The following is a 13,419-nucleotide window of genomic DNA, read 5'->3' on the forward strand; positions in this document are numbered from 1 at the left end:
AACAATCGATAAGCAGGCATTTTATGATGACTTCTCCTGGATGAAAATCCAAAGCCTTTAGGTATTTTAATAATTGAGCAAACTCATGTCCCTCTTAACCTGGGGTGGGGAGGGAAACCCAAAGGCAAGTGATTTTCTCAGCAGCCCAAGAACAAGGAAAGGAGCAGACTTATAGTAAGTGCTTCCAGCAGCCAGTTAATCATTGTACAAACTCTCAGCAATAATCCAGGTACTTGCTGCAAAACTTGGTTTGAATGCTCCCTGCCTGCATGCTTGCAGGCACTTTGCATGCTGCTGCCCTGGGAAGGTTTTAGGCCCCCTGCTCTCTTCAATGCCAGGCTGGCACAGGAGCATTCAGGGTCAGCATTAACTACAGTTATATGCTATAGCTCCTAAATTATGCCTTATAGCTCCTATAAGCTATAGCTCCCAGATAATCTCTTAGCTCATGCACAGGCTTTTCAACAGAAATAGCTCCTAGGTCTAGTCTGTCCTTTTGGTCCAAGGGAGACCCTCATGTCAGGGCACAGTGACAATCCAGCCTACCAATACTACTCACTGAATGCTCTTCAGTGCTCTCTGATGGACATTGAAATCCCTTCCCTGTGTGTTTTCCACTCGGTTTGGCCACCAGCTGCAGTCAGGGTAATAACTCTAAGGAAGTACCAGGTTGCCAGCTTTCCCACGCACACCAAAATTGCCTTGCCAGAGGGGTAGGTCCTCAGCTGTGAGAGATTTGCTGCTCTCTGTGCATTTGGCAGAGAGGCAGTTTATACTAGCTGCAGATCTGGCTCAAGAGGGGTGGAAAGGAACACGATCCAAAACTTTTTGATCTGCTTCACCATTCAAATCCCATTCTGGTCCCCACACTGTTCATGCTGCACTGCTCTGCTAACAGGCTGTTAACCCTGGCAACTCTGTGCATCAAATGCTTCTCTGTCCTCCCTCATTATTGCAGAGATGAATGGTTCAATCTTGTCTTCCTTCTTATCCTTCTTAGAGTATCTGAGTGGCACCTGATTGAGAATTACTCACTGTACACTGAACATGAGCTAGAATTGCTAGAGTGAATAACAAATACCACAGCTGGACAGCAATCTCTAGGAACAAAGCTCAAATCTAGGGAGCCTTTTTTTCCCCAGTAAATCCATTTTCTAAGTTCTGCTGCATTGTCTGCATGTAAACACCTGCAGAACAAGCCAACACTCATATTTAACCCGAGTCCTGCCAACTCTCAGTTCCACCATGTGTAGTAAAACAGGCACAGGGAATTTTACCTGCTGTAAAAGCTATGGTTACCATGACAATCCAGGTACATACAGAGCACTGAAAACAAAAGATTAGGCAAACTAAGCATAGACCATTTATACTAGAGTCCAAAATTCCATCTCCTGTTCAAAGCCTTGGGAAAAAAAACCAACAGCAATGTAATTAAATTATTTTTATGCTGCATGAACATTGTATTAAGGAAACCAGCACAGCTAGTGAACTCCCCCAGACAGACAAGATGAGCTAGCACAAAGCATGAAGACAAAATCCACCCAAACTTACATATCCTTGTTGTAGCAGGGGTAGGGCATGGCCTGGACTTGAACAGCTATTTCCTCTGGTTTCTTGCCAGTCTGTAATTCAATAATGGCTCTCTCAATGCTGTCCTGGATGTAAATAAAGGCCCGGCTGTAAATCTGGCTCTGGGAGGTGGAATTGTGTGGGCCCACAGTCCAGATGCGCTCCCTGATCCTGTTGGTGGTTTGTGTGATCCTGCTGCTCATTCTGATGGTGTAGTTGAGGACAGGAGGGAGGGCCAAGCCCCCATCAACTGAGTGTCCAGGGCTGCTGTGACTTGAAGGCAGCTTGAAAATGATACCTTGGAAAAGAAAGTGAAAAGGTTTTCCTTTGGAGTCGACAGCACGGGAGCAGTACACACAGATATTTAGGAACTCCTCATTTTTATAAGCCTTTTCTACATTAGAGTCTATCATTTCATTTCTTTGCTGCACAAATAATGCTCAAATGGGCTCACAGATAAGGTCTGGCAGTGGAAACAACACATCACTGCAGCTGCTCCTATGTTCAAATGTGACCAGTGATTCTGGGTGTGAAATACACCCCCAGAGTCTTTAAACCTTTTCCCACTGAGCATTCAAAAATCAAAGGGCTCTCAAAAGAACCAGCTGTATTTGGAAAACTCTTGCTGTTAACATGGGCTGCCAGATACCTGTTAGGTGTGTCAGCACACACATCTGTCATGAACATGCCCAAAGGTACTCTCTATCAATACAGCTCATATCAAGATGCTGAAACATAAAAGCCTCAGGAATGCGGTGTCGGAAATTGTTGATGACCTACACAAATGCCTGCAAAGATGAGATGTCTAAGACTATAAAAGCATGACAAGTTTCTCTTTGGAAAGGGCATGCATGTACAGTTTGACAGGCAGGACCTTTTTTTCCTTTTAAAATATCTGTTTGGTAGAGGCAATACTACAGAAGTTTTTCTCTCCAGAACATCTTTCCTGATTATTCCATATATAAAACACATGATGGAATGGAGGACAAACAGGGAAGAAAAATGCTTTTATGGGGATAGACGAATAACACTGGGGGCTGAAGTTCCAAGGAAAGCAAAAGTTTCTATCTACCCCATTCTATTTCTGAGGTATAAAACCAAAAAGATCACAGTAGATCCTAATGGAGACGATATCTGCCACTCTTTAAAAATTAAGATACATTTGTATCATTCAAATGAATATAAATTCCTAATCCCTGCTCCCTCCACCCCTCTCTGCAGTCTGATCCAAAGCTGCAATCCCATCCCACAAAGAGGAGAAGTGACTGAGAAGACCCAATATAGCATTGTGGTGCTTGGCTGGAATATCTCAAGTACTTCAACCTTCTAATAAATTGAACTATCTCATATTTGGATTTTAAAGGTCATTTCCAACTGAAATGATTCTATGACATCTTCCTCAATTAAAGCATCTTTTCCCATGGGAGCCTGAAAGAAGGTAACTGTCATGAAGATCTCCTTAGGGCAGTGACATTTTGTTCAACTGAGAACTAACCAAGAGAAAACACCAATGGGGCAAATGCTTTCTATACAGACAGTGGAGGTGTAAGGGAAGAGGAGGTACAGAAAGGAGAGGGTAAAGCACAGCCGTAAGAAGGTCTCAGTGTGCAGGTCCCACATACACTGGCTCAAAATCAATTGCTGTGTGGTGGGAGCTGTGACCACAACACTCGGTGGTGAAAAGCCAAATTCCTTATGCTGCATTCCCACCCTCTATCAGGCTGAACTTAATTTACAGGGGGATTCAAGAGTGTCACATACTTGCAAAAAGCTCGTTCTTCAGAAACAGCTCTTTAGCCACAGCTTCCATTTCCTCTAAGTCTTTGACTGCCTGAATGCGATTAAACGAGACGCAGGAGGACACATTTACAGCAAGGGTAGCTAGTGTGTTCAGCTGATCCACGATGTCAGTGTTGTTCTGTAATTCCAGACGAATATCATCTGGAAAAAACCCACCACAGACAAAACCACTAGCATCACTACACATAGCAAAATATCCATCACATCCTTCCACTCTTTACACCAGCGACGACATAGGAAAGGAAGAGAAAAAAACCCCTATCATACTAAGCATTAAGTGTAAGATACACTTCTGCACTCAGCAGTGCAATGAAGGCATGTTGTTGACCCAGTTTTTATGTTAATCATTTGTAATAAGCCCGTGAGTTTGCCTTTGGGAGGATGCCAGCAATGGGATGTGACAGCCATCCCAAATCAGAAGTTGCTGCTCACCTGCTGAGGTTTTCGACTCACACATGATGCTCACCATTCCTTCCACACCTTATGGTTTTGGATGTAATCAACACGTCTGTTGAGCTGCCATGTCTCAGGGGAGAACGTACTTTATCCAAGCACATCAGGGCAGAGCTGTGCGCTGTGCTGATGTGTGTACTAAACCCCATAATGCAGTTAATAAAGACACTGCTGTTTGCTGGCAGTTTCAAAGGTGACTGCATAATGCAAGGTAACTAATATGGAACAGCTGCTGCAGGCACTGTGATTTTATGGGGAGTTAAGACAAGAGTTGTTACTCATGAAATAACATGGGGGTCATCATGAACAGGATGTAAATACTCTTCTGACTGCAACAGACTAGAACCACACTTGGCTGCTGCTGGGTTTTGCTGGCATAGCCCAGGTTTATGTTGGTGACATGGATGGCCACTCATTGAAAATGTGGGTAGGGACAATAAGCCCAGGGAGGAAGGGACTGTGATCCCCATGCTGTGCACTAACAGGGGATGATATATCCACCACCGCTGTTAGCTGGTGATTCTCACAGTGCATATCAGCAACTCTCACCTTGAAGGACCATGCAAGACCACTGGAGAACAACAAATTCCAGCAGACCATCTCCTGTGATGATGCCTCTGGCTTCATCACCCTGGGTACCTTTATCTGATCCATTTCTTTTCTGCTCTGAAGAACTTTTAATTTGAACCTTGATGCGATGTAAGTGAGCTCTTTACATTTTCCAGCAGAGTCCCAGGTAGCTCATTTGAAGCCATAATTACGGCTAAACAGTGTCCTCCAGTGGCCACACACAGTGGCAGAGACTCCCATCCCACTATCCCTTCGACACCCAGAAGAAACATCTCTTCACACAGGCCCTTTGCTTTCTAAGAGTCTTTCCCCATAGACCACAAGATTTCTGAATCACAGCTGAGGTTGCCTTGTACTAGAGCATCCAAAACTGGCCAGGGAAGAGCAGTACTAGAGGATGACTGCAGTTTGGTGACTCTGGAGCTCCCAGACCTGAAGTACATGTAAGAGGGCAGCACATATGGACCAACTTACCCAGTTCATTTATTTGACTCAGCAGTTCAGCTGCATCCAAATCCACCATCAGCTTGATAAAAACCTGCACAAAGGGATTCTGCAAGGTGTTCTATCAACAAGAAAAAAAGAAAGACCATCAGTTTAACCAGAAGCCTCTTGAGCTTAGCTTGAGCTAAAATACAGCACACCAACTGCCTTCACTGAGCATTTGTACCACCCCCTCCTACTCCTTTCCTGACCTTCCAAAATTCACTCTGTGTATCAGAATGGGGAAATGCTAGCAGTGGAAATGCCATACAGAGCTCTCTGAGTCCAAGTTAGTGCTTCTCAGAGTCAAGAGAGGATTCCTACTGAGTCTCCGCCAGGTGCTAGAGTCCCATGAAAAAAACATAACGGATAATCTTAGTTATTCTAGAAGTGCAGTAGGTTTCCTGTGTGTCTGTTTAAGACCTGTGAACACAGCCAGAGCACAATGGGTAGGCAACCAAAACTTAACTTGGAGATCAGCAGACAGATTTTTGTTCGGCTGAATATTTCATTATTCCACCAATGAGTGCAATCAGCAGAGAATATTTAATTTCACTTTGCATATTCCACTACAGATTTTCTCTCAGTGCCATGGCAATTAGAATAAATTCCAGCCCCTGAAATTAGCTTCTAATGCTTTAGGATTTCAGGGATCTCATTTTCTTAGTTTTATGAGAAAAGGAGACAATTTTTACTACATAGAATGGGAAACAAGTATGTGAAACATTACAGTCTACTGCTTTCTGTATCCAAGCAAGGTGAGGCTCCTTAGATGGGGAAAAAGAAATTTTATTTACACTCACTGAGGTACGAAGACATTTCTAGCTCTTATGTGTGTACCTAGAGCAACATGCTTATTATAGATACTGTTTCATTTTCTGAAAAAGTCATTTCTTGCCTGGTCTTGGCTGGCTGGATCACTCCATCAAGCAGAAAGTTAATTTACAAACTGAAGAGCGTTCCCTGCTCATCTGAGCCCTCCAGCAGGCCTCAGCATGGCCAGTGTCAGGCAGCATATTACAAACAGATCATTTGAGAAACAGGATTTGCATGGAAAGGTGAGTAAGGAGTATTTCTGTCAAGGGAACAGGTAAGCAGGCACAGGAACTGTGAAGTCTGGTACAAAAGCTGAGAAGGGTCTCCCCAACTGACCTAAGATATTCCTGGAACCCCATTGTATTTCAATGAATAAATCCATCTTCCCAATTCCCTCCTGGCAATGAGACAGGGGAGGTAGGATCTCATACCTTGATCATTGGAACTGTCTGGTTTAACTTAGACAGCGACTTCATGATGACAGGAGACTTGTCCAGCCACTCCTGGGACTTCAGGGCTAGGTCAGCCATCTGTTCCAGGGTTGCATTAGACTACAAAAGAAGTCCACAACATATAAGAATTCATTTATTCATTGCCTTACAGATTTCTACTAAAAAATCAATAAAACAGCTAAGACCCAATTTGGTTTCCTTAGGATTTTCCTTAGCACCCTATCAGTGTTTGGCAAAATACCCCTTAACACATTGAATTTGATGCAAGTACTTAAAAATAAGGCCTTATAAGTGATATTTGGAGCATGTCATAGAATCATAGAATTTAGGGGTTGGAATGGACCTTACAGATCATCTAGTCCAACCCCCTGCCCTGGGCAGGGACACCTCCTCACTAGATCAGGTTGCTCAAGGCTCATCCAGCCTGGCCTTGAACACCACCAGGGTCAGGGCAACCACCACATCCCTGGGCAACCTGTGCCAGTGTCTCACCATCCTCACAGGAAAAAATTTTTTTCTCACATCCAACCTAGACTTTCCCTCCTTCAGTTTGAGCCCATGACCCCTTGTCCTATCACTGCAGTTCCTAACACAGAGTCCCTCTCTGGCTCCCTTGTAGCCCCTTCAGATATTGAAAAATTGCTCTGAGGTCTCCACGCAGTTTTCCCTTCTCCAGGCTGAACAGCCCCAATTCCCTCAGCCTGTCCTCATAGGGGAGATGCTCCAGTCCTCTTAGCAACTTTGTGGCCTTCTCTGGACTTGCTCCAACAGTTCCATGTCCTTCTTATGTTGAGGACACCAGAACTGTGTGCAGTATTCCAGGTTGGGTCCCACAAGAGCAGAGTAGAGGGGAAGAATCACTTCTTTTGACCTGCTGCCCACACTCCTTTGGATGCAACCCAGGATTGGATTGAGTTTCTGGGCTGCTAGCACACACTGCAGTGAGTTTCTCATCCAGTGTCTTCAATATCAGCTTTCCTTCTATGACTGGCCTGCTTGCAAACAAGCACTGGTTATAGCATTTGTCCTGGGAGATATCTCTCTCTTACTGGCTGAAAATATGGGGGTGAAATTTCATAAACTGAAGGCCTTAAAAAAATTGTGTTATGAATATTAGACCAACAGCAATTTTCTGGAGGTAAGATTCATTCAAAGACAAAAGATGACTCATATGATCAGCAAGGCAACTACGAAAAGATAATTTGATGAGTGCTCCCAGCTATGAGAAAGCAGACCTTTGAGAGGGTGTACCCTGATGTCCTGTAACAGAGTCATACCTTTCCCATGATTGCTCGAGTTTCTGGGGTATCTGGTGTATAAAGGATCTTCCCAAGCACCATTGGTTTTAAAAAAGACCAGATTAAAGCTCCAGTCGGGGTCTTGACCAGGTCCAGGTAAAAGGATAAGCAAAACGGTGCTGCAAGGGGAGACAAGAAAACAAATTGTACAGAGCACAAATAGACTGCACACAAGAAAGTTATCAGTGTGTATTTTTTCCCCATCTGCCCTGTTTGTTGCTGTGCCCAGTGAATGACTTGAGGGCCCTCTTCACTGACTGATCTAATGCATCTTGACAAAAGCAATCCACTCCCCAAGATCTCCTGTTGCTGAACTCGAGACAACAAGAGTCTCGCTGTTTGAGCCAAGATTCTCTGCTCCAAGGTTAAATGGAGTTTTGTGAACTCAGAGGAGCTAATAATGTCAGTACAGTCAGAAAAACTAGACATCAAGAAAAAGCAGTGACCTATTGAGCCCTAAGACCAGATCATCAACAAATGGGAAGCAGTGCAGTGTCAAGCACTGCTCTGCTGCACAGGCAGTTTTCCTTTGAACATTTATGGAAATAAACCACTGATAATTAGGGCAGTGCAAATCTTCAGCTAGCATAAATAATGAGCACTTACAGCCCTCAGAGACATATGGGGGAACAGCTCAGCACTAGATCTCTCTGGAAATAGCAGAGTTTGGCTCTGAAATGTTTAAGCCCTAAGGAAAAGCCAGACTTACTGGAGTCATGAGGAATCCCATATTTCCTCATCAACTTTCGGACGTAGACATCCTTCTCATAAGAACTGTTGCTTGCAGGGTCTCCAAAATCTGGAAGCAAGGACTCAAAAAACAGGGGTGTGATCTCCTGGTTGCAGAGAACTTTTGACATGGACTTAAATGTGCCACGTGTTATCCTAAAGTTGTTTGGTTTAAATAATGCCTGTAGAGAAGACAAAATGCAAATAAATCCTGCACCCCACTGTGAGAGAAAAAGAAATAACAGAATGAGAAGGCAAGGATTGAACATTTTTACACTGTTTCTTATGAGACGTTTGTCTCTATGAAAAAAAACGAACTTTCCGTGGAAATCACACATTTTTTGGCTAACCTCTGCTATAACAGAAGTGGTAAATTAATTTCCAGGTATGACAGCCAATGTGGGAATTGCCTACAATGTATGCAGGAATCCCCTATGATATGTGCCTGGTGACACGTATACACTCTGGGTTACAACACAGGATTTGGCACACGGATGTGCATATCCCCTATCCCTATCTCAACCATGATTGTACATGGCTCTGCAATGTGCAGGCAAAGTGACAACCAGGAACGATTCCTCTGATCTATGCTCTCATTGACTATGGATCAGAGAGGGATTGGACACAGTGCTGGATGAAGGTAGTACACCCTGAAGTTACTGCAGCTGTCAGAGCAGTAATGGCTTTGTACTGAATGTTTCAGGCAGTCTTGAGGCTTTGCGTGTGATCTAACACACACTAAAGCTAGAGCAATTTTTTTGTTGTTGACTTATGTGGTTTTGCCTTTAGTGGACAGTTCTCCAGCTATTTTCACCAGTTGACTCTTCCAGTATTTTGCTGGGAGTCCTGCCTCCTTCAAGACAATTGTTCATCCCCTGCATTTTTGCTCCAAGCATCCCTCTCACAGCATGTGTTCCTAGAGTCCCACCTGTCATGAACACATGATGGTCCCACTGCTCCAAATCAAAGCTCTCCCTGGAAGGTAACATGTAATCACAGAATGGTTTGGGTTGGAAGGGATCTTAAAGATCATCTAGTTCCACCCTCCTGCTGCAGGCAGGAACACCTTCCACTAGGTTGCTCAGTACCCCATCCAGCCTGGCCCTGAACATTTCTAAGGATAAATTTGATAAATTTAAATAAATTTAAATTTTGATAAAAAAAAAATTTGAGATTTTTCTTAGAACACTATTGCTTTAAGAGAGACTCAGCAATCTATGATTTCATGCACCTTTGACTTCTAGGGTAAGAAATTACTGTGGAAACTGTTCCAGTGGTGTTTTGCCTTCAAACGACATGCAGACGACACCTACCTTAGTCAGTGGCATTTTCCTAGACTGCCGGAGCTTTTTCAGGGAGTGAATAGCTTGTAGCAATGGATCAACGCCAGATTCAACCTGGTGTCTGAAATATTTCATTTTTGTCAGAAGGCCTAACATCTTGTCCACGGATTTCTGAAGTTCCTTAGGGAAAAACATCTACAAAAGGCAGGAAGGAAATCAATTATGATTAGCAGGAATCTGTGCACATGCTTGTACATGTCAGTATTGTGTTCATTCAAAGACAAGGACTGTGGGATTTTCAAAACTGTTAGGAGGCTTAGAGAGTGGATATCCCATGGGAAATGAATGGGATTTGTATTCCTAAATCCCTTCTGTGAACCACTCCCCTGAATATTACCTAATCTGAACAGTGCATGTTTCCAAACACCTACAGTTGGGAAATGTGTGTCAGATACTGGCTGGGATAAAAATCAGTTAAGGCAGCATTTCACACAGCATAGAGACATAGAATCAGGAAGTACATGGACCTGTTGGAGTCAGTCCAAAGAAGGCCACCAAGATGATAAGAGGGATGGAGCATCTCTGCGGTGAGGAAAGGCTAAGAGAACTGGGATTGTTCAGCCTGAAAAAAAAGCGGCTTTGGAGTAACCTAATTGCAGCCTTCAAGTGCCTGAAGGGAGGTGACAAGATGAAGAGAGACTATTTATAAGGGCCTGGAGTGACAGGACAAGAGGGAATGGCTTCAAGCTGACAGAGAGTAGGTTTAGATCAGGTATTAGGGAAAAAATTCTTCACTGTGAAGGTGGTGATACGCTGGCACAGGTTGCCCAGAGCAGCTGTGGCTGCTCCATCCCTGGAAGTGTTCAAGGTCAGGTTGGATGGAGCTTGGAGCAACCTGGGCTAGTGGAAGGTGTCCCTGCCCACAGCAGGGATTTGGAATGAGATGATCTTTACGGTCCGTTCCAACCCAGGCCATTCTGTAATTCAGTTTGGAAAAGACCTCCAAGATCATCAAGTCCAACCATTAACTAAACATCACCTTGTCAACTAAACCATAGCACGAAGTGCCATGCCAAGTCGCTTCTTGAACACTTCTGGGGATGGTGACTCCATCACTTTCTTGGGAAGCCCATTCCAATGCTTAACCACCCTTTCAGTGAAGAAATTCTTCCTGATGTCAAACATTATGATCGACTTTTGACCTGAGCCAAATTCACTTGCATTCTTGTTTCATGACTTATTTCTCCAGGATCACTCCTGCACCATTTTTAAATATGTACTGAATACACACTTCTCCATGAATGTTCTCTTATATACTGTTTCTACAGTGGTATGTGGGGGATATTTGAATAATTTAATAACTTTGTAGTTCCAAACACATAGGGAAAACAGATTTTACAGGACTTTCAAGAAATAAAAAAATTTAGCCCAGTGCCTTATTTTGGGGTCAGCTGGGAATGTTCAAGAGGTTATGACAGCACATAAAGGATACTAGCAAACAGGGAGGTATTTAGAATAGGTCCAGTGCCTTTAAATGAGGTTTGCTGGTTTGCACCAGCTGGGACTCTCATTTATATCCACAATGTCACAGCATGGATATGCAATAAAAATTACTGCATGAGCAAAGCCTGATCTTTGGCTTGTGTAAATCAGCATAGCTTCTGGCCACTGCAATGATATTTTATGACCTTTCAGCCACTCCATGCAGCAGAGACTCCAGAAACCACTCTACAAATCCAGCACTAACCTTGTATAAGAAATTGTAAACGTCTAAGTGTCGTAACAGAGTGACCCCAAGGACGTATGTCTCACGAGTCCTCTCTGAAAGAGAGAGATTGCAGAACTCCTCTGCTACTGTTCGCAGCTGCGGGTCAGCGGGACGGACGCTACAGGACTCCAGCTGGAGGATCTGAGAAATGAGCTGTGTTTGCACAAAGGGAAAATAGATTTGTTAGGGGTGGACTGCACGCTCCAGTATGCATGGATTAATCTTGCCTTGCTGTGGTTCTTTCCACAGTGTCATATTTCAACCTTGAGAACCAGAAAATGCCTACCCATTACTCCCACTCCCAGGTCCAAATCTTAAGGATTGTGTTTTACTACTCAGCTTGCACAGTAGTAAAAGCTTTTGTGGCTTCAATTTCTCATTGACTGATGCATGTGAAGTTTGGAAAAGAGCACACTCTTTGGGGCTCAGTCCAGACAAGATGGTTGGGAAAGGGAAAAGCATCTGGAGCTCTGTTTGCCCAGGAGGCCAAGGGAGGCAAGCTCATCTCTCATTATGGGAGACTATTCTCAGACCCTGAGCATGCTCATGAGTTGTGGTTAGAAGTGTACTTTTCCATCTGGACTGTGACAACTTCTCAGTGCTGAGGACCCCACTGAACACCCCACTCAGCCCTCATTAGTCTGTCACAGTGAACTGCGCCCTGCTACAGACCAGAGCCATCACTCACAAGGCAGTGCCTGGATGTGTACCAGCTACTGGTGACAGCCAAAGGGACCATATGGCTCTTGGTCTCCAGTAGCTGGACTGACGACAATGACTGTTCCCACTGCATTTCTGGTGGCTATTCTGATCCATAACTTGCTCTGCTGTCTACCCCTGTGGGATCATCTACCTCTCTGTGCTGTCACACGTCTTCACGTGCAGTGATCTGCTCAGCTGCATCCACCAACAAATTCTGGTTTTAATGGTCTGAGAAGTAGAAAGCAACAATATCTCCCAACAGGATGACAGCAAACTTACCTGACTGCTGTTCTCCGGGAGAGATACTTCCAGAAGAGCATCAATACTGGCTGCAGACATTCCTGTTGTGTCTTTGAGATCCTCTTTGAGCTGGTCCACGTTTTTAAACACATCTCTTAACTTCTCTGTGAAGAGCAATCAAAGAACAATTGATGTAACAGCTTTCTCCAGACACATGGCAATCTCAAGCACACAAAGAGGACTTTGGGTGAAGTATGGAAGTGTGGTACAACACTGCTGATAAAAGAATATCCAACAAAAACTTGCAAAACACAGTCGTTATCTCCTAGGTTTTAAACTCCAATTTGTAGGCTGAAGTTATCAGGTTTCTGGATAGCAAAATTTGCTTAATTACGAGGACTTGGTACTTTCTTTGCACAGAAAACAAAGGGTGGTCTAGAGCAGGCTCTAGAAGTACCCCAGATAAAGGATCCCAAGGACATGTGTAGGGTTTATGGTTATTTCATTAATATCACTTCTTCCTGGCAGCTAGGCAGTTCTTGGGACTTCCAGTAGAAAGTATGGAACCAGTGATGATGTTTACCAACATTGTAAAGTAAACACAAAAAAAGTACCTTGCTTGCTAGAATCTGTTAAACTCTCAGTGATGTTCAACATGGAATTCAAAGTAGTCATATACTGAGGAATCTCTTGAAAGAAAGCAATTTCTGGTATATTTTCTTGAAGCCTAAATTGGAAAAACAAAACAACAAACAAAACTGAGACTATGCAAAGAAGGCAAGAAGTAATTTCATAAATAGATTACTAACACCGTCAAACTCAGAGGGAGAGCCTCACCACTTCAGTTGTGTCTGGATGTTGGTGACATTCCCAATCAGTACATTTTGAAGCTCTTGGGAGATTCTCCTGTGATTCAGTACATTGGTCACAACTTGATTGCTCAGCAATACAGTGCGGAGGAGCTGCTCATGAGATTGACTTTGTTCGCACAGTTCTCCGAAGCTAACCTCAGGGAGATGGCAGATATGCTGTATTGACTTAAAGCTCTCGTAGTCACAAAGAAGTGTTGTCAGATCCCGGAGGCGAGATATCTTCAGAGGAGATTTTGAAAAAAGGAGATAAATGCACAAATACCAGTTAGATGACAGAATTATAAAATGCAAGTTTTAAAGAATCTAGCTGTCCCTTTCTGTTTCTCTTTAGGACTAAGATTTATATATTTGCCATAACAGTCCCATGCAGCGCTCCAGGCTGGG

The 13,419-nt window shown here is 43.7% G+C and overlaps 1 protein-coding gene across 1 annotated transcript in view; it reads right to left on the reverse strand.

Moving 5' to 3' along the window:
• The window catches only part of LOC103798267 (ATP-binding cassette sub-family A member 12-like), a gene marked incomplete at both ends in the record, with an annotated part of 25,100 nt that extends 11,846 nt beyond the window's left edge, over nucleotides 1-13,254 (reverse strand). Inside the window, 11 exons of the mRNA XM_009070520.1 lie at nucleotides 1,552-1,867; nucleotides 3,331-3,510; nucleotides 4,867-4,957; nucleotides 6,123-6,242; nucleotides 7,421-7,560; nucleotides 8,151-8,352; nucleotides 9,484-9,648; nucleotides 11,201-11,374; nucleotides 12,203-12,327; nucleotides 12,778-12,890; nucleotides 13,001-13,254. Of these exons, the coding sequence (XP_009068768.1) occupies nucleotides 1,552-1,867; nucleotides 3,331-3,510; nucleotides 4,867-4,957; nucleotides 6,123-6,242; nucleotides 7,421-7,560; nucleotides 8,151-8,352; nucleotides 9,484-9,648; nucleotides 11,201-11,374; nucleotides 12,203-12,327; nucleotides 12,778-12,890; nucleotides 13,001-13,254 (1,880 nt within the window). The remainder of the gene's footprint in view (nucleotides 1-1,551; nucleotides 1,868-3,330; nucleotides 3,511-4,866; nucleotides 4,958-6,122; nucleotides 6,243-7,420; nucleotides 7,561-8,150; nucleotides 8,353-9,483; nucleotides 9,649-11,200; nucleotides 11,375-12,202; nucleotides 12,328-12,777; nucleotides 12,891-13,000) is intronic.
• Between the last annotated feature and the right edge of the window lie 165 nt (nucleotides 13,255-13,419).

Source organism: Acanthisitta chloris, unplaced genomic scaffold (genome assembly GCF_000695815.1).
Source record: "Acanthisitta chloris isolate BGI_N310 unplaced genomic scaffold, ASM69581v1 scaffold11172, whole genome shotgun sequence".
NCBI lineage: Eukaryota > Metazoa > Chordata > Aves > Passeriformes > Acanthisittidae > Acanthisitta > Acanthisitta chloris.